We start from the raw sequence: 21936 nt of genomic DNA on the forward strand, positions 1-21936 counted from the left end.
CATTGCACATCAATGATACTTCACTTAAAAAAAAAAAAAGAATTACAAATCACATGAGGAAACAAACCACAGTGAGACAGTTAGCCAAACAGTTAGCATGCCAAGAACTAGATGTAGTAAAACAATCTGAAAGAAATTGTAAAGCAAGTACATCCTGGCAAAAGTAAACAAAACAAAACAAAACAGGTAATGAAGGAGCCATAGGGAGGAGATTAAAAAGAACCGCAGGGCATTTCCAACATGCTTGTGTCTCATGCTTTTCTTAGCAGCTCCCAGGATTTCCCGGGACAACCTGGCAGAGGCATGGAGGACTGAGGGTATTGGGGTTGGATGGTTCCAGCAGGTATCACTCTGACTGGGAGATGAAGCCCAGGAGTTATTTTCAATCTCTGTCTTTGGCCTTAATATCTTTAAACCAATCTAATATCAAAGTCATATCTGTGATTAATCCACATATCATTTTTTTTTAAATTCAAGAAGTTTCCCTAAACCATTTCAAATCAATAATTACTTATTAAGCATATATAATTTGCCAGCTGCTGTCAACAGAAAGGGTACTCTGCACTCCTGTCCTCCTTCAAACAGGAGAAGCAAATATATTTTCAAAGTATGATGCCTTTAAGAGAAATCAGACACATGAAATAACATTTTTGGTTGAAAATCAATTTTCTGCTTCAAGTTAGTATTTGGAAAACATGCTAAATATAACTTACTGGCAAGTTCTTGGTTTGCGGCTTACATTTTTTTTCTAAAATAAAACACACTGATGGATATATGGTGTGTGAATATATTTTAGGATAATAAAAGCATTTTTACAAGTGGTGCTTGATTTTTTTTTCATTGGCCAGTTCTAAAAGTCTTGAAAAAATGAAACACTTTTGAAATTTTAATAACATGCAGACGCTCTGTGCTTTCTTGCCAATATTCTTAAGATAATAACGGAGACTGTCTCAGACAAAAAAGCTGTAATCTGGCACCATTAATACAGGAAATAATCTGAATCCAAAGATGAATTCAGAGAATAAATTCTTCCAATAAAAAAGGACATTAATTAACAAGTTTTAAGAATGCTGATGAACTTTGAAGCTACAGAGCACTTGGAATTACTTTTTTCCAGCTTTTTGGCATTCGTTTGTTAAAAGTCACTTTACATCTTATATTTTATTGAAATACAATTTGTTGACAACAAAGGTCTAGAGTTTGTGAAATACTGTAAACATCAAACAGGTACACATGCTCAGTTGCCAGACTGAGAAGTTACAGCAGCACATTTATTTTTGTCGACATTTCCCCAGCGTTTATATTTGGAGCAGCCTGGGATGGAGTGAAGGACTGGGATGGGAGAGCAGGATGCTCTGAGTAGGACAATGATGAAAGTGCTGACAACCCTTTAAGAGCAGGATGTGCACTAAATCGTGCTCCGTGGTGTGAAGACCCTCTCTACCTGCATAACCTCCCCAGAAATTCCCTCTTAACTCACCTCCAGCTACACCTACTACAACCCTTCCTCTCCTTCTACCTACAGACAAGCCTCATTTCCTTATAAGAACTCAATTAGCAATCAGTATATTGCCACCACGCTATTCTCTCACTGCTGTGAAAATTAGGTGTTTTTGAATATGAATCTTGGGAAAAGACCTATATTAACTTGCTTCCTGCAGAAAGAGCTAACCCATCCAAATGATCACCGACGTAAACATGCATACCAAAGACACATACTCTCTTAGCCTTAGGAAAAGAATACACAGACACAAAATTCCAGAATGTGCTCATCTTTCTTTTTACAGTCAACATTAAAACATTTAAAATTGCAAAATCTTTGTTCTAAAAAGCTTTATACACTTTATATTTACCATTTCACCCACATAACTTTTGTAAGAGGTAACTATAAAATCGATGATATAGGGATAACTGAGCATTGGGTATAGATCACTCATCTTAGTACATGAAAGTATTTGTTTTTGTACAACAGGATTTGTAGTAAGGTGAGAGTCTGTTCTAAACACACAATAACTGAAAAAAATCTATATACCAGAATGCTAATCAATCTGGCACAGTGGAAGGGGTAGAGTTTTGTCTTAATATTAACAACATGCATGACATGGGCAAACGGCTCTCTTCTGAGCCTTTATTTTCTGTGCTAATGAAGTTAAGGCTTGGATGAGATGCTCTCCAGTGTCTTACTCAGTTCTGACATTCTAAGATGCTACCAATTCTTTTCTCGCAAGTCATTCTAGGCCAAATGGTGCCTGGATAAATTCTTAAATGAGTATGACTTTAAGTAGAATGCTACATTTTGAGGAAAAGATTATTTTCACTGGGAGCTTAGACTAATAGAAACACTAGAAAGTTAAATCACAGACCAATATTACCAATGTTAGTTTTTTTTATAATACACAGAGATGGTCCTGTCTCCATCTGTTTGAATTCTTGGAGGATATTTTTGACCATATTTTACTGCGTCAGTGTTCAAATGATGCTATCAAGGCAGTTATGACACACATCAATTTTGATGATTCTCTGCCCTACTGAAACCTTATTTTTCTTTTCTTACCTAAAATGGGAATTTGAGAAGAATAATGAATGCATTATTAGTAGCTGTCACTACCTTTAAACATTAAAAACAAAAAGTCCGTAAAGAAAGAAAAACAATCTTTGAGGTTTAAAATAATCTCAAACAATGAAAATGTCCCAAATACCACCCTCATTTATTTTAAATATTGGTGGAATGACTTTGGTAAAATTTTCCCTAGAATAGAAATGACATTGAATGGGAAAAAATTAGCATAGTATTAAATATTCAAAATGTTAAGCAAAGCAGAACTATCAGAAGAGCAGAGGAGGAGAAGGTGAAATATAATGAATTCACTTGCACTATTTGTCTTTCCAGGTTGCTTCTGCAAGAACATTCTTCATGTCAACCTCATTAGTGGCCTGTTTCAAGCAAATGGCTCTTCCAGAACTGACCTTCTTTGAAAATCTGATAAAGCTTATTTGGAATTATTTTATAAGTGGCTAAGGTAATGGAAAGTCTGTGCAACAGCCAAATGCATTCATAAAGATATGAGTTAGAAACCACAAACCCCTTGATGTTCCATGCCTATGTGAAGTGTAAAATGAAATATTGTTTAGAGCTATGTACCTATCACTGATGATCGTTCTTGAAACTACGGATTTGATATAAAATTAAAACGTGCAAATTTGTAATGTGCTCTGGGTATTTCAGGGAATGATACTGTATAGAAGCAGGAGTATGTTTATTATTCACTCAACAAACGTTCATTAGATTGCTAACTACGTAGCTAAGTGCTGTGCTAGGTCCAAAGAATGCAAAGGTAAATAAGATCTGGTCAGTTTCCACAAGGTCCCCCATTTTGGTGTATTATTTTAAGCAAAGTTCAAATGTGTCATTAGTGCCTACTGATGAGAGAGGACAGACATGAAAAACAATCAGGAGGGGCAAGGGTCATAATGCAACCTCTCTAGCCTTTCTCTATCTACTTTGTTTCCTCAATTTGTATCCTGTGAATGCTAATAACGAAAAGGCAGAAGGAGGTACAGGAAAGCAATGTAAACCCCTTTGTCTAGCTAGCAAAGGCAGGGAACAGAAGGTTCTAACCCTATGAAAGTCATCATACTGACCAGTGAAAATAACCTCAGAGAAGAGATGTAGTCTCTTTGCAAATGGACCAAGATAGACCGAACATTCTGGTCAGATTTAAAGCACCATTTCATTCTGCTAGCAAGAGTTACAGGTTACCAGTTTCAACAAATTGATCCAATACAGGTCAACACATTTAAACAGGCACACTAGAGGTGGCATGGCCACAGATGGTCACATCAGCCACATTATATGAAGGTCTTTCCCCTGAAAGTAGTTTACTGCCTGGCAGACATAGAGTCAGGAGTTATAGCTTTTTAAAACATTGTTTAATTTTAATTTTTAGGAAGAATCTGCAAATGGTCATCCAGCACAAATGAGGTCACAGATGTGGTTACAGCTTACTCTGGAGACTGGTGGAGATAGGAATTTGGAAAGTATATATCTGCATGAGGGAAATTCCAATTCAACGGAAATATCAATGAATGCTTTGGTTTCCGAAGGAGAAAACAATTTTCTTTCCAACTTGTAATGGAAACTTTAAGTCTGATAGAAGTCTTCCCAAAAAAACCCTCTCCCAAACCAGGAAATCTCACTATCAATTACTTTTTCTACTTTTAAGGAACTGAATTTTTATTTGAGTAGAATACAAACTGGCTTTATTTGCATATTTACCTTTTTTGATGCAAATAAGAATAGTTCTATTCTAGAAATGTTTTTTATCCAGAAAGTTGGGACTTTCAGAGAGGGAGGGAGCAGTTGGTTTATGAAATTCTGTGTAATTAGAGCTTGAGGCCATTGTAATGAGTTTATCAGCAAAGTCCCTACCCCACCATTGGGCAGGCAGCTCCTTCCCCCTCTTATTACCAGGCAGGCAACCTATATTTAACATCTATTGCTTGCAGAGCACTGGACTGGGGCTTACCTCCTCTCATATGATTTCATGTAGGCTCACTGCCTGACTTTAATTTTTGCACTTTTGTACTCGATAAAAAATGATAGCAGTGTAGATGTTATTCCAGTAACATCCCTAGTCATTTTCCTTTTGTTTCAAAGAGAAGTGGTTTGGGTTTTAGGAAGTCATTGCAGTATTCTAGACACTGTGATGAGTTCACTTTTCATGCACAGTGATTACCAAAAGTAATTTCTCTGGCCTCAATTTTTTTTTTTCTTCTATCAGGAAATGTTACTGTCCTAAAAAGTAACCAGTAGGATCTGGTTATGCTCACTTGGAACAAATACTAAATACTAGTTCTGCTAATAAGACTCAAATTACAGAAATGCAATTGAAAATTCCAAAAGGACAGGGCTAATTATTTGAGATTTTCTTATTTCTTGAGGGGGACCTGTATTGCTATAAACTCCCCTCTTAGATCCGCTTTTGCTGCAGCATCCCATAGATTTTGGAAAGTGCTGTTTTTATTTTCACTTGTCTCGAGGTATGTTCTGATTTCCTCTCTGACTTCTTCATTGACCCATGGGTTTTTTAGTAGCATGTGGCTTAGTCTCCACATGTTTGTGTTTTTCTCCCCTGTAATTGATTTCTAGTTTCATACCACTGTGGTCGGAAAAAACACTTGATATAATTTCTATCCTTTTACATTTTTGAGACTTGTTTTGTGGCCAGCATCGATGCCAGCAGTACTGTCTTAGTCATGACAATCAAAAATGTCTCTAAACATTGCCAAATGTTTCTAAATGTCTCCTGGGAGGCAAATCACCACCAATTAAGAACTACTACTCTAGGCCAGTTGAGGTTCTTACTAAAAGACATAATTAACAGAGACTCCAGGAGCATCGTATGTGATGAGGAAGAAGACCAGAATCCACAGTGTGAGCACAGGTCTAAACGACTACTCCTTTGCAGAGCTGCACCAGTGCCCTATCAGAGAAAGGAGGGAGGCAGAGAATCACAGGGGAGACAGGAACACCAGGCTTACAAATAGAATGATAAATATGCCCGTCTGCCCTGAGACCACCTTTAACATGCACACTAAGTCTTAAAGCTAATAGTTTGGACAAGGTTCACTCAGCCAGAGAGTATAACCCAAGGCACTTGATCTAAGGTGTACTTTAATCCATTTGACCCTATTTCTTCACTAATGAGGACAGAGACCATTTTACTCTGTCACATTCAATGATAAGGATTAATTTTCCTAAGATATTCTACAGATCTTTTTTTTTCCTGTTTGCATTTCAATTGCATTGTATGCGATCAATTTCAAGTACAAGTGAATTGCAAGTGGAAAATTTCTGAGAGCAACTGAATTGTACTTGACATTTTGGGGTCCCAGTAGCTGAGTAGCTCTCAAAAAGGTCATATACAACTTTGCTGCACAGTAAAATGCCAAGGGCAACTCAGTAGCAATTGAAAATCGAAAGGGAAATTATATTCTACCCCAAACCTTGCAACATGGACTCTGAAGAAGGATTTTGGTTCTACTAATTGTGTGAGAGGAAAATGGGAAATTGTCCTTTGGTGCTGAAAATGTTTCCCCAATAGGCATTCATTTCTTTGTATGATTTCTAGATTTAGTTTTACTACCAATCTATGTATACTATGCAAAGTGCTCATTTTCTTTCCTTGATTTGCCTTAAATCAAGAATTCTGTCACTAAGGAGGACTATAAATCCATGTTAATTCCTTCATATTCTTGAAGCTTCATGAACCTGAACCCTTTTCAATATTGTAAGGACAAGAATATAAAATCTGATATTTAAAAGCAGACAGATTTCAAAAACTTTTAAGAAAAATGAGTTACTCTTTTTCTGGTTGTTAACATAAAATTAGGTTTAGTATAACAGCAATGGAATAAAAAACCCAGAAACATATCTCTTGATACAATAAACCATGGATTCAATTTTGTATTAATCAGTTACATTTCTGGGAGCAAGGGATGGTGGTGATGGTGAAAATAGAACTTCTCTCTGATGTTATGCTGTGTGAAAGCAGCTGGGATGCTGAGCTATAAGTGAACATCCTAGAACTTTGTCCCATTATGTAAGGGGTTCCCCCTTCAAATTAGTAGTACTTCTAACAGAGGATGGTTTAAAACAGAAGACATTTAGGAATTAGTACATTCATCCATTCTTCTGACCATTCTCTATAGTGTTAGTAAAGTCTCCTATTCCTCTGCTACCCACATTGATGGGGTTCTTGCCATTTTTATCATTTATTCATCCTTGTATTCATTCAATTAGTCTTCATCAAATATTTATGGTTTCTGCTATGAATTTAGCACTGAGCTTGGCACTAAAGATACAAAAGAAAATGGGTTTTGATGGGCGAAACCAAACAAGACTGGTCTCTTGCCTTATGGATCTTATGGGTTAGCAGGAGATAAATATTAATAAATGATCCAGAAATAAATATATCAATAAAGAAAATTTGTGCTGCCATGTGTACAGATGTGATAGCCAGACTGATCTGGGTCCAAATCCCATATCTCTCTCTTCCTAGTTTTATCCTCATGTGTAAGACACTGAAACTCACTAAGCATGTTTCCCTATGTCTAAAATGAGGCTACTAATGCCAACTATGCAAGATTATTCAATGAATTAGAAATTATCATGAAAGTTGCCTAATAATTGTTATAAAAAGTTGACCAAGCCAACTTGCTTCTTTGGAGGACAGGATGCCCCCCACCCCCAATTTAATCTTTAACAGATTCCCTAACTTCAAACTCTACCAGAATCTAGGAAGCACACCCTTTATTTCCCTAGAATTTAAAGTTAGTTTATCAAAGTCATTGTCTGCCCAGAAACTGAGGGAAGACAATGTAGAATTGCTTTTAATTATTATCCATTGAACGTACATCACATACTAAATACTGTGCTGGGTAGTTGTTAATTTTATCTCACTTAAAGATTACAACAATTCTTAAAATAGGTATTATTTTTATTCCCAACAAACGACATAGAAATTGAATCTCAGATATATGAATTTTTTTGTTTAGGGAATATCAGCTGAATCTGAACACTCCCAGCAAAGCAGTATTGGGAAAACCCACTTTTCCTCCTGCGCCTTTCTTCCCTGTGTATCTCCTTTACTTTCACATTACTCTCTCACTTCTGGTCACCAAATGTGTGAGTGGAGGGGTTCCATCACCGAAATCCTACAACACCATTTGGAGGTACTGCAAGTTAACTCAATTTAATTCAATTCTGACACTGTTTACCTGGAGATACCCCACAGATTAAGAGCTTAGTCCCACAAGCCTGCTTCCATCTCTTCTTCAGATGCTAATTCCAAGTGGTAGATTCCTAGGTTACTCACAACTTCTGTCTGATTTAGTTACAAATCAGAGATTCTTACTGTCCCCTTCTCAGGTCCGATTAACTTGCTAGAGCAGCTCACAGAACTCATGGAAACACTTATTTATGCTTCCCAGTTGATTAAAGAATTTGATAAAGGACACAGAAGAACAGTCAGATGAAGAGATACACGGGGCGAGGTCTGGGAGGGTCTCCAATGCAGGAGACTCTGTCCCTATGGAGTTTGGGTGTGTCATCCTTCCTGTGTGGATGTGTTTGCCAACCTGGAGGCTCTTGGAAACTCCTAATATTAGAATTTTATGGAGGCTTCCTCACACAGGCATGATTGATCATTAACTCCATTTTCAGTCCTTCTCCCTTCTCTAGAGAATGGGGATGGGACCCAAAATTCCAAGCTTCTGATCATTGCTTGGACTTTGCCGTGCCAGCCCTCACCAGGAGCCCACTCAGAGTCATCTCATTAGAACAAAAACACCCCTACCACCCACGAAGTAACACGGTTTCAGGAGCTCTGTGCCAGGAACCAGGGGTAGAAACCAATATATATGTGTACGTATGTTCTATTATCTCACAAAAGCCAACATGAGTTTCCTGCATCTCTCTGGTTTCTTTGCCTAGTTGCATTGCTAGTCCTTTCTCACATTACAGAACTAGCAAGTTGGGATCCTGTGTCCTGCATTCCTCTTCCATCCGCTTCTCCACATCCTTCTCTTCAGCTGCATTAACGCACCTTGAATGTGCCAACATTCTGCTATACTTCTGTGCTCTGGCAAGAACTGGGGCAAATTAATGTTCTTCTAATTGAATGGATGGCTTTCTGGGAAATGGTGGATATTCTCTTTAATAGATTTGCCTGAGCTAGGAAAGAAAAGAAGGGAAGCTGTGATGAAAGATGTTTACCCTGTGAAATGCAAAGAACATCAGGAAAGAATTAGCTGATGAGGTAATGTTTTCCTGATGTGAGAACAGAATGATCAACAATCAATAACATAAAAGGGAGAGAAAAGCAAGTATATCCCAGTGAAAAAGAAAAGGAAGAAATAATGGAAAGGGACCTTGGTGACTTCATTTACTGTTCAGTTTTTACTACTGTTTTGGGATATGGGGAAAATAACCATACCTGATTTTATATGCTTAAATGCAAAACAAAAACAAAAATCACATATTACAACACCGGTTCGGGTCTGCATATAACACAAATGTTGTGAGAATAATTTAGATTGTATAATTGAATTCGAAAAATTACTTATAAATGTTGAAGGGTGTTGGACTTGCGATGAGTAGGTGAGATAAATTTTTTAGAAACTCAAGATTTGTAAGATTCTTTAAAGTTTCTCTTTGAGTGTGTGTATGTGTGTGTGTGTGTGTGTGTGTAAACAACAAATTATACCACCGTCATGTAGGGAGTTTACATAATTAATATCCAGAAAGGCTTTATCAATTGGTACTCAATAAATCTTTATCTAATAAATAAATACATGAATGAAGAGGAAAACCATCTCAGTTCTCCCAGTTAATGTGGGGATTGGCTGACGGTCTAAAGTAGTCACAGCCCCTAATTCCTCCTCCAGTGAAATGAGGCAATCATTTATGATGGAAGGCTTGTTCTTGAAGAAACTGAACAGAAGTAGTTCTGGTCACGTCACACAAGGCAGAGTGAGTGGAAGGAGGTATACACGGGACTGAACACAGGGAGAACAAGTTAAGTTGTGCATTCTGAATGGTGAAATTTCCCAGTCTTCTTCCCACACTCTGATCTCCAAGTACTGGCAACCAAATTTATAAATGTAGATTGGAGTTAGTTGGAATTTATTCTAGAAAAGTTGAAAAACACAGGAGAATAGATCTACTTAAACTAACACTTTGGAGTAATTCAATGAAAAAACTAGTTGCCTCACTACCCTACAGTGTAGTCTCCAAGTTAGTAAGTGGAGTTTCCAGCCAGGTTTTTTGATGCTTCATTCTTAAACATGAAAGCATAGCTAAGAATAGTCAAATATTTGATGGAGGTATCAAGGATTTGAGCCTGAACAAACAACAAACAAAGATAATAGAGATAATATGAAAACTAAAGAAAAATAAAAGTTGCAGAAATTTAAAACCTTAAATCAAAGCAAAACTGAAACATTACCTGTGACAAAGATATTGAATTACACTGCCCCTACCACCACTAAATAAAGAGGAAGGAATACTAGAGAAAAAGAATAAGCAGACAACAAGAAAGAACTCATGGAAAATAAGCACACGACAGCCAATAGAAGAACGAGGAGATAAAGAGCACGAAGTAGAGCAACACAACACGGGAGTCTGTACCTGGGGTCCTGAAAACTCCCTAAGGACTGAGACACAGAAGGTGAAGCACCGCTTCAAAAACATCTAGAAAATAACTAAATTCTTTTATTGAGCTACATAACTATCTTCCTTCTTTAAAAAATATTTTATTGGGATGCAGCAACCCTGTCAAAGAGCTAGTAAGTCGTCCCTCTATATCCACAGGGAACTGGTTCCAGGACCTTGCCCTCAACAGCAAAATCTGCAGCTGCTCAAGTCCTTTCTACACACTGGCAGAGTATTTACATATAACCTCCGCACATCCTCCCGTATGCTTAAGTCATTTCCAGATTATTTATAATACCTAATGTAACTGCTATGTAAATTGTGGCGAGTGTGCAGGAAATTAAAACTTTGCTTTGTGGAGCTTTCTGGAACTTTCTTTTTTTTGAATATTTTCAATCTGCAGTTGGCTGAATCCTTGGATGTAGGACTTGCAGGTATGGTGGGCTGATTGTAAGATCCTGGAGCCACGATTACAGACAATCTGAGAATTTCTAATTACAGCTTATTCCCTGCCTTAGTAATCTATATAAGTTGACATTTTATTCTAGCTGAAACACCTCTTAATTTGTAACTGTTTCCTATTTTTGTTAATAGTTTCTTGAACATTATCAGCAGTAGATCACTGTTAACTAAGTATACAGTACATTGGTAAATAACTTTATATATACCTGCTAAATTTTCCTATACAAATCTCTCAGTGCAAACTGCTTCAGCCATGGAATGGTTTCTTTTGAACACATGTTAAACTGTGTTCTTTTTGAGTGGATTTGTGGTACATATTTAAATGTTCTGTTCGGGTACGTGACTTGGCTTATTTTAATGTATTGCCTCTCGGCTTTAGATGTCACCCAAACATTTTGTTTGATTCTAAACTTTTGTTTAAAAAATCTCTAATAAAAATGTCAAATAATACCGCATATTTATTTGCACATCTGTTGCCTAGAAGTCCTCCAGGAAAGAGACATTATTTTATTCCACATTCTCAGTCCCTAGGATGATATCTTATCCCAAAAGACATTCAGTGCATGTGCACACATTGCACTGAATAGAAGTCGTGTTCTAGGCACCATGGAGCGCTAGGAAACAACAGCAGAGTCAATGCTCCCTGTGGACTGCAGACAGAAAAGAGCCCTAAGGATTCTTAGTCTTTGTTTGTTTGTTTGTTTGTTTGTTAGGGGAAGTGCTGGGGACCCGGGACCATATGCACGCTGAGCATGCGCTTTACCACGGAGCTACCAACTCTGGGATTTGTTAGTTTTTTAATTTAGATTCAACTAAGTAGAGAATGAGAAAGAATTGAAGTCTAAAATGAAGCAAAATTCTATCATGGATGAAGTGATCTTAATCATTGGGGTGAAATGTAATTGTCAGAGAAACTGGGGTTGTACATCTATGATTCTAGTACCTGAAACTGTTTAGGTTTTTGAAGTTATCATAAATGCCATTGGGGGCAAAAAGTAAAGTACCCATCTTCTTTTCTTGTGTTGCATGTTATTCACAGGAGTTGAGCTTCCCTTTCGTAGGACTATGGAAAAAGCATCAAGCAGAATTTATCTACACATAATATGATTTCTTGCTCTTTGGATGGTTTGTTAAAATTATCCTTCTTAATGGACAATTAGAAACCAGAACCCTACACCTTGTTCTTACTTTCTTTGTTCATCATGTTTTTAAATTAAAAAATGGGCCAATACAATTTACCTATGACTCAAAGAGATACTTTTCATTTTTGGGGGTTTTAGATTCCACCAAAAAGAGGACACTCCTCAAACACACACACACACACACACACACACACACACACACACACACACACACACACAAATAGTAACAGCAACAACAGAGAGCATTACCTTGTGCTATGTAAGGTGTAGTTTCCTCTTTTGGAGGGATGTTTGTGGGTCGAGGTGTGGGGGCAGGAGGTCTGTTCATGATGAAAGACCGACTTTCGATTTTTTTCTTTATACTCCTATTGGCTAGTATCATGTCATATTCACTGTCATCAATCTCAGTGAAAGAGTATGGGTCTTCCTCCTCATCTTCATCCTTTTCATTTTCCTTCTCTTCTTTTTCTCTTTTGGGTTCACCTCCTATTTTGTATCTTGCACCAGAATCACACCAACTTTGACTTCTCTCCACTTGGTCTCTCAACATATTTCCTGCTTATGAAATATTTAGATGGTGGTTACTCTTATATTTTATGCAATATTATTGGTATCCATCTGTCACTTGATTGAACATGCCCCCCCAAATAATTTATGTATTATCCTGTAAGTTCCAAAAGGAGGAAAGTGAACCATGTAATTTACTAACATATACTCCTACAGTTTACAATTGTTAACTTGTTGGAAAACGTGTTTAAAGACATAGATTTCTTTGAAAACATATAAACATGCATATAAATATTTTCCACATAGTTTATGAATGATTTAATTTTAGGAAATCAAATTATAAAACTAAGCCTCAAATTCCAAATGCTTTGAAAACTTATGTTTTTCAAGCATAATGCACTCTCAGATTTTTTTTTTGATGTTAGTTTACTTTTCAGAGAGACTGAACTGAGTACTCTGCCTAAAGTTCAATTTCTCTGAAAATGACAGAAGGGAATAGCCAAAAGCACAATTATTTGGTGTTTTACAGTAAGTCTCACTCAGGCTAAGACAACTTGACCTTCAAAACTGCAACTCCTGATTTCTATTAGCCAACATGAACCTCATTCTGAGATAAAGGACACTGAAAGTAAAGTCCATGACATAAAAGATGGCACGGACAAACTTGAAGATTAATTTATATGAAAAGAATAAAAAGACCTTTATGGTTTTCAAATTTAGTAAAATCTTTACATATTTTTAAAGAATGTATTCAAATTTTCTAGCAGCAGTTATTTAGAAGACAAAGATATGTATACTGTGGTCAATGAGTAAGTTGAAAAGAATTTTGATGGTTCTCTCTGCCAGACCAATGAGAATTTTTTTTAAACGTGCCCTTTTGACAAATATTTTGCTTAAAGTATTAACAGAAACAATAAAATGGAAAGGTTTCATTTATTCACTGAAAAATTATTGCTTTTCTATGTTGTTCTAAGAGATTCATGCACGTGAACTAAAGGAAAACTCTGCTTCCTCTTTGGTGAGAATCTGATCAAAAATTTTTTTGTTTACTTGTGGATATTTAAGTACAAAAAGGAGGCAGGGAGAGAAACAAGCTGTAGAGCAGAATATAAGGATATTATCATAAGGAGATTTAACAATTGCCCTGGGTCGGCTTATGAGGAGAGACCAGAGGACAGCCCAACATCATCTCTCAAGTCTTAGCTCGCAGTGTTTCAGTGAGTTCAACCCAGGAAGTGCAAATGCCTACGTGCTTAGCACTAACTTGAAAATCACCATGATTTGCCTTTTCCCCTGTGAATAATATGGTTTTGAGATTTTGACTTCGTGACTTCTGTTTCACTGACAGCATCCCCGGAGAAACGGGATTAAGTGTGTGGGAAACACTTGCACAGTGCTTCATTTTTAGCGGAATGTGTCAACTATCTTACTTTCATGAACCGATTTCCTGAGCTGTTAACATCTCTTTGTTTCCCCACCCACTTCCCTTCCCAACTCTTTCTAAAGTTGGACTTGCACTAGAGAGAATACATTTTACTTTTTATTTCCCAGTGTATCAGATGATACTTTTCATAGAGTTGGACCTGCGTTTTCTCAACTCAGGGTGTACATCAGTAAATGAAGATTAAAATATATCACTCCTATAATTCCCATTTTTGAAATAACTGTGAAAGAATGTATAACAAAGATAAAAATCCAAAAAGCCCAGGAAACCTGCTCATAGACATATTTGACACATTCTGATTAAGGTTCTATGGTCTTAGGTCTGAGTCAAAGGGGCAGATAGTGATTGCTGCCTTGCAAGTTTGTTGCAAAGATAAAAAGAGACAGGGTGTTCTTTATAAACTGAAAAGTGTTCTATGTTATTTTTTCCAATGAAAACATCCATAAATTCATCATAAAGAGTTTGATGCTTAGGCATTGAGAAGGTGGCCTCTCTTTTTCAGTAACTTGAGGGCATATGGAAGATATTCTTAAAGGAAAATTCCTGAAGGTATCACTAGTTAAAGTCAAAGAAGCCATGCAAAGTCTTTGGCAAAAAATAAGTGGTAGCTTCTAGTCTTACTTTCAAAGACCTTAAAGAATTTTAAGAAAAGAATACTGGCATTTTACTTTCAATTTACTTCTACTATCAGTCCTATGAAAAAATGATATTAAAAGTAACACTGCGTTAAAAAATATAAAAATACAGTCTTTAAATTAAAGAGGTGGGTTTTTGCGTTATTTTGCTTTTTCTGTTTGGTACTTTTCAGAAGATATATTAGCCAGCACTACACTTCTGATCTTAGCTATCTGGTGAATAGAATACTCTCCGTGGAGTCATTTTAGACCTCCTAACCAACACACCACATACAGAAATTTACATTAGGAAAATATGATTTAATATTAGCTCCTTTAAGAGCTTTAACCTGATACAAGACGACTTTGCTTTCTTAACAATTAATTTTAATAATTATATAAATTTATTCGCATCTGTAAAAGTGAGAAAAATATACCAGAATATTGTTGTCAGTGCACTTCTAATCTACATACCTCCCCCCATCCCAATATCGATACACCTACTTTCTCAATCTATCTCTAAGTCTGTGGGAGCTTGGCACACAGCAGGTAATCAGCAATGTTTGTTAAATGAGTGAATGAACCAGAGAAGCCCCCAGCAGGTTTTCCATACTTTCCACGAAGCAGTATTTTCCATCTCTAACTACAGTGCCTCATCTTAGAAAAGCTTTATGTTGATCAACTTGAATCAGCTTTATAGAGAGAAGGCCTTCAAGGACACAAATGCTGCATTTCATGGCTTCAAAATTCACTTGCTAAAACAGGGTTTATAGACTTTATAGCTTCATAGGATGGACAATGAAAGTATAGTCACAAATGAGGTTTTAATAATAGATATTTCTTTCATCCTTCTTATTAAATTTCCTTTGTAAGAACATTTTATGAATTTGGAAAGTAAACATAAAATCGTGATCAGTACAGTGGGTGATAAGCAGTGCCTGCAGGAGTGAACGTGGAAGTTTGTCAGGGAGCTGGACATTGCAGGCCAGGAAGCACAATGTGGACGCTCCTCCTGGTGCTGCCGCCACCCACCCCAACCCCAGCCCCTTTACACACCTTAATTTCTGCATCTGGGAACAAATGCCATCACAGCCCTTTAACTGTTCCTCCACTTTAGCAAAGCAGAGTGTTTTCAGACTTTGGTCTCAGTGCAGTGTGTGATAAGCCCTTTACCATTCAATTCCCTGCAGCTACCAACTGAGTGAGGCGCCCAAGGTCATTTGCAAATCTGTAACACATCAGCGGTTCTCTTTTGCCAGGAAACTAAGAGTACTTTTTAAAAAACAAAGTTGTCATTTAGTTTTCCACACGATGCTTGAGGTTCATTTTATGTGAAGAACTATAGATTCCTTCCAAGGTTTTATTCGTTACTTACATAGAGCTTTGTAATGAGACTTATTTTCTGGAAGAAAAAAGAAAGAAAAGGATACAGGAAGAGAGAGAAAGGAAGGAGGAAAGAGGGAAAGAAAGAAAGGGAAAGAAAGAAAGAAAAAAGAAAAGAAAAGAAAGAAAGAAAAGAAAAGAGAGGAAGGAAGGGAGGAAGGAAGGAAGGAAATAAAAGGAAAGAAGGAAAGAAGGAAAGAGAAAGAAAGAAAGAAAGAAAGAAAGAAAGAAAGAAAGAAAGAAAGAAAGAAAGAAAGAAAGAAAGAAAGAAAGAAAGAAAGAAAGAAAAGGAAAGGAAAGGAAAGAAAGAAAGAAAAAAGAAAGGAAGGAAGGAAGGAAGGAAGGAAAGGAAAGGAAGGAATGACGGGAGTCAGTGGGCAGAATCTCTTACTTGATTTCCCAGGCCCTAGTTGTAAAAGACCAGGAGGAAAGTTGCTCAGGCTATGAAGGCTGATCTCTGTGTAAGTTCACCGCTGCACCGTTTGCTATGTGAGCCTGTCAAAGTGCTGTTGTCGTTTTAACCTTAAACTTACCTTGTAACGGGAACGGAGGTTTTTCCAGTTGGAAGGCAGCGGCTGCAGGTCGCGGCGGAGGGAGAGGTGGTCTGCTGCTCACGGGGGGCTCTTGTGAACTATCTTCTGGGTTGTCTCCAGGAATGAACACGTACAAGTCATCATACTGGTTCTCACTCTCACTGTCAGGCTCTGATAGGCTGTGCTCGGCCTCGGTGCCCCATTCATTCTCTTTTTCTTCCTCTGCTGTTTCATTCACCTCGGCTCCTTCCGCCCTCGGCCTGTAGATCTGCCAGCTTTCACGGTGAAGAGCTGGGGTCTGCATGGCTGTTGATGACGAAGATTGTGCGATGTCATTTAAATACATCTGGAGGCACTGCAGATTTTGTGATTTTGTACAGAAGTGGTGGGCATGGTAACCAAACTTTTACGATCTGATATAGGGGAAAGCTGACAAATGCGTGATTTTGGTGAATGGCTGTTCTTGAGCTTTTAAAATATTTATCAAATGAAAGCTCCTTTATATGTTGCTACTTCAGTTTATGACACACCCGTATATATAATAATATGTGATACCAGAATACTACATATATAATAATATTCTGAGTCTCTAGAATTACCGTATGAGCAGATTCAGGATATGACCACATTAGCATATTTTTATTAGAAAACAGTAATAACTAACCGAATAAGTAAGAAGTAAGTGATGGAAAAGGTAACAACAAGGAGCAAAAATCTTAACTTGCTTGTAAATAATGCAATAAAATGAACCTGTGATTCTTATTTCATTATTATTTTAACATATATTTATCAACAGATGACATCTTAATTCTTGAACAAATTACTTCAGAAAAGTGTTAATATTTTTGATGGAAAAGGCATCCAAATCACCAAAGTAGATATTTTTGAGGCTCAGTTCTCTCATCAAAAAAATCTATTCTATCTTGAAACTTAACCAAATGATTCAGTCAAATTTCTTCCATTCTAAGAATCATGATTCCATGATTTGTGCTTACACTGTACACAGTAAATGCTCTCTAACCACTCAGGAAGGAAATAGAAAAAATATACTATAATGCAGTAATTTAAATCTCAAAATTTTTTTGCTGATATTTTCTTTATAGAAATTCTGTTCTAAACAAAGTATTTACAAAAATTTAAAGTGAACTTTGGAATTTCTATATTGGCGGGAGTATGTGAATTTCTGTCATGAGTACAATAGAAAAGCAAATAAATGTTGTTTTAAAGGGTTGCCAAACTAAAATACAGCTAAAGAAGGCAAATGTCAGAGTACAGGAGAGAGGATTGTTTTTTTAAGTAAAGAGTTACCCTGTAGACATTTTTTAGCAATGGGAGAAAAATTAGTCATGTGGGAAAATTATGCCCATGATGGTTCTGCATATCTCTACATGAATTTTACTTTTAATTTCTCTCTCTCCTTTTTTCTTTTTTTCATGTGAGAAAGAAGAAAGGTCCAGTTACTACTACTAACTGCAAACCAAGACTCTTTAATTACCAGCCTGGGCAGAGCAGACGGCCTTTCATTCTTGCACAGATCTCTGCACAGATCTCATTCATCTTTCTGCCTCTAACTAACCCCAAACACGGATCCTGAAATAAAGTGGTCTCTAGATATGTTTACGGAGTGGATGACAGAGTAGCTGAAAAGAAATCATTGCTCAGGCTGGCAAAGGGACTTACTACTTCTGTCTCGGTGAATTGATCATTAACTTAAAAAGTAACATTCACGCCATTGGCAATTACTTGTAGCCACCATTATGTTTTTATGTATTCAGTGTCTGTGCTTTATGTGAACACCATCTAAGCAGCAGAGTCTCCTTGGTCTCTATCAAATATTCCCAAACCTGGAAGACAGTCCTGGAGAGTCTGATGGGTTTTAGCCAACTTCATAGAAATGGTGATACCAATGGAAATCTGCTGACTTAAGGTGCTCCATGCTTCACCCCCAATCCAAAGAAAGAATCAGAGGCCTGAGTCCAGTCCCAGAGAGTTTCATATATGAGACAGTTCCAGGTCCAAACTGTGTGTAGAAATGAGGTTGTTCTTTGAAAGACCCTGAAATAATACTTTCTTATTTATTATTGGTAGTACTTCTGAAGATTAAATGTCATAATGAATATATGGTCATTATCAATGATAGCCTTTATCATCACTCTCATTATCATTAAAAATGATAATAAATCATTAAAATGATAATAGAATGCATAACTAAAACTTAGTGCATTAATTTATTATGTTAATAATTAGCATTATTTGTGTTCTGCAATAATGTTGGAAGAGTTTACTGATTTTGTCAAAGTCTGTTAGCATTGTGTTTAATTATATTTGATTTGCAGGTCAGCCCATCATTTGAAAAACTGGTGGTCACTGTGAAAAGTGCAAACGACCTGCGGCAAGAGCATGCTTGATGTGTGAGCTGTCACTGTGGCCGTGAACAACCAAGAGAGTGGTCAGAGACAGGACCAAAAAAGATGATGTAGGGCCTTCTAGGCAATGGTAAGGATTACAAATACGATGGAAAGGTACTGGAGAATTTGGAGCAGAAGCATGATTAGTTCTTTCATGAAGCACAGAATATTAGGGACAAATGCACGAGAAGCTGTTGCAGGGTTTCTTAGCAGCAGTGCTTATTGGCATTTTGGACCAGATAACTGTGTGTTTCATGGCACAGGTCCTGTGCATTGTAGGATATTACGCAGTATTTCTAGCAAAACTCCCTTCTCAAATCATGACGACAACAACAAAAATCTCCATTCATTGACAAATACCATCTGTTGAGAAAACAGAGCTTCACTGAGAGTCACTGCGTTATTGTAATATCCCGGAGGAGAGCTGGTGACCGCATGGACTGGGATAAATAACAACGAAAGGGTGAGGAATGACTGAATGCTGGCTGTATTGTGAGGGTAGAGTCCACAGTACCATCTGACAGATTGGACATAGGATAGCTGTAAAAAAAACCAAGGATGACTCCAAGGTTTGGACTGAGTTGAGCAAGGAAGGAGTCTTCATTTACTGAGATGGGGAACTCGGCAGAAGAGCAGATTTGGGAGAGGCAGGAATAAGGGTTTTCAGATTTGGAAGTGGGAGGTGCGTATCAGCCTTGCTGGCAAAGATGGTGATCCAGCTGCTGTACACTGGAGGGGCCCGGCAAGACGGGCAGAGTTACGTACGTGGAGGGACACTAGGAATTAGCCTTCAGTCACTAGAATATAGCATTACATTCTGCTACAGCCAGCGGGGGACCTTAAAAAGTCCTCGTACAAACTTTCCATTGCCTCGCTGAGAAAACTAAGGTCTGAAAAGTATGTGACTTTGTTTAAAACAAACAAAAGAAACCTTAAAAATACAGTTGTGAAATAGAATTCTTATGTCAACCTGACTTGTGTATTCTCGTTGGGTAGGAAAAAAACTCCTGGTGTTTTATTACTAAGTAAACTTATTAGAAGTATTTAAATTAGCCAGATAATGTAGTAATATCTCTACTGGATGATACACTAAAAGTCATTCAGTTAAATTATCTTTCCACGCTCCCCATGCTTTTCCATGTTCTCTTCGGTTTTACTTTACCAGTGACATATACCTTAATACAAATGTTGCATGTGTACGTAACGTACATGAACACTTACGGGGAGAACATGTGGAAGATGAGGTAACATCCTCTTCATAGTCATGTTCTTGCTCCTTATTTCTGCTAACTTCTTGGATCTGAAAGAAATGAACACAATTTTCAATGATATGTATTAATCTTAATAAATCTGCATTTTTACATATACCAAATGGAAAGTTAATACCTGTGGAAATAAGAATAAATTTTAAAGTTTTAATTTTCAAACTTCGATTATATTACATATCTTAGCTATTATATTTGTGCCATCTAAAATTGTTCAATGACACAATATTAAAAGTGTAACTGAAACAATAGAACATTTGTAATAAGCTATGACTAGATTGGAAAACAGAACTTTCTGCAACTACCTTAAGATTCAAAGCAATCGTTATGAAATTTTTGCAGTACATAACTCCTGAATAAAAAGGAACACAACTATTTCTTTTAAAAACCATAAGCTTTGCTTCCTTTGAACATGCCTGTATCTTTCACCAGTTCAAAAGATATTCTTAATTATATCAAGGACTGTGATACAGTGAAAGACAGTGAAACCGTAAAGAGGTTTATTTTCCATCTTTAAAGAGAAAAAGGAAACTGAGTAAGGGAATTTGTTTGTCCTTCTGAAATCAGTTCCACTGCAGTTAGAAGGGAGAAAAACTGAGAGAGCACAGAAACCTGTTATCTCTGAAACTGCTAGTCTCCGCTTATGACCTCTGAAGGAGACATGGGGTCTAACGTAGTGGAAGGTTCTGGAGCTCGTAGGGAAAGTGAAGTAGCATCAGTGACACTTCTGTTTGTACAGAAGAAACAGGAGAAAGAGACGGAGCTTGGTTGCATTAAAACAGGACACATTTTGTTACCGTGAACTTCAAGTGATTATTCAAATGATTTATGCTTTTGTTCTTAATAAAATTGATTGAAATGATTAAGCCATTTGCTCTGCATTTGGAATGTCCCTTTAAAAATGAGAAGCATCCATATTAGAGCATTATTAAATTTATAACAGCCTTGGTATGCAAGCGTAGCTGAGCTGCATCTTGACTTCATCAACTCAGTTTATCACCCACTGTGGCCAATGGGAGCCCAATGGCATTACTCTTTTTTTTTTTTTTTTTAAACTGATCTTATCCAGAGAAGCAGCACAATCTTCGATTTCCACTGGAATCTTGAAAATAAAAATCTCTTTAGTATTTTTACAGTGAGGCTGATGCAGAAGCTCATTTTCTCTTTAAACCATATTTTCCCCTTTGTGGACTCAATCAAATGCTAATGTGAAAAATCATGTAACTTTACTAGGGAGACTGACATGTTGATTGATAACTGTATGCTTTGGTATTAAAAGCATTGTTTATATGGGCATTTTTTGTTTTTAATTAGCCTGACATCTGTATTTCATAAGGTAGATCAAGAATACATTAAAAAAATCCATAATACTCTTAAAATCATATATCAAAGAAGTTATTCCTGAATAAAAGAAATGGTTTTCAAAGATTTCAGGAATTACGTGAAAATCTCCAGTATACTCTTCATAAGACTAGACACTATGAGCTCAAAATCAGTGTAAATTAGTGAAGAGACTGTAGGCAAGTGTGTAGGGGTGTGTGTGTATGTGTGTGCGTAATGAGGTTGAAACCTAATAGATTCAATTTTATGTTATAACTTAAGCTTTATGACATTCGTACAGACATGGAAGCCTAGAAATGTCTCGAAGGAAGTGGCTTCCAAATTTAAAAAAATAGCTAAATTTGACTGATTTAACGACTTTCATAATTATTATGTAAAGCTGATATTTGGTACAACCAGGCTATGTGGAAAGTAATTGTTTTCTCAGGAATGAAAGGATCTTTAGACATATTTACACTAAAAATAATTGTGTCCTACTAAAGTTCTTTACACTTACAATCATGTTTAGTTTGGAAAAATGTGTTAGATTTAGTGCTATATTAACACTGTCTGGTGAAATCAGTGATGGCTTAGAAGACAAGAATGGTGACACTGCGACATCCAATCACTTTAAGACTTTGCCGT

The 21936-nt window shown here is 36.9% G+C and overlaps 1 protein-coding gene across 4 annotated transcripts in view; it reads right to left on the minus strand.

Moving 5' to 3' along the window:
• The window catches only part of BANK1 (B cell scaffold protein with ankyrin repeats 1), a 384383-nt gene that overhangs the window by 25938 nt on the left and 336509 nt on the right, over positions 1–21936 (minus strand). For 3 of the 4 annotated variants that reach the window (XM_064484610.1, XM_064484614.1, XM_031468704.2), the window contains 3 exons: positions 19928–20006; positions 16299–16604; positions 12067–12375 (listed from right to left, as the gene is read on the minus strand). In XM_064484610.1, the coding sequence (XP_064340680.1) occupies positions 12067–12375; positions 16299–16604; positions 19928–20006 (694 nt within the window). The remainder of the gene's footprint in view (positions 1–12066; positions 12376–16298; positions 16605–19927; positions 20007–21936) is intronic. The other variant, XM_064484612.1, reaches the window with a different exon arrangement.

This window comes from Camelus dromedarius, chromosome 1 (genome assembly GCF_036321535.1).
Source record: "Camelus dromedarius isolate mCamDro1 chromosome 1, mCamDro1.pat, whole genome shotgun sequence".
Taxonomy (NCBI): Eukaryota; Metazoa; Chordata; class Mammalia; order Artiodactyla; family Camelidae; genus Camelus; species Camelus dromedarius.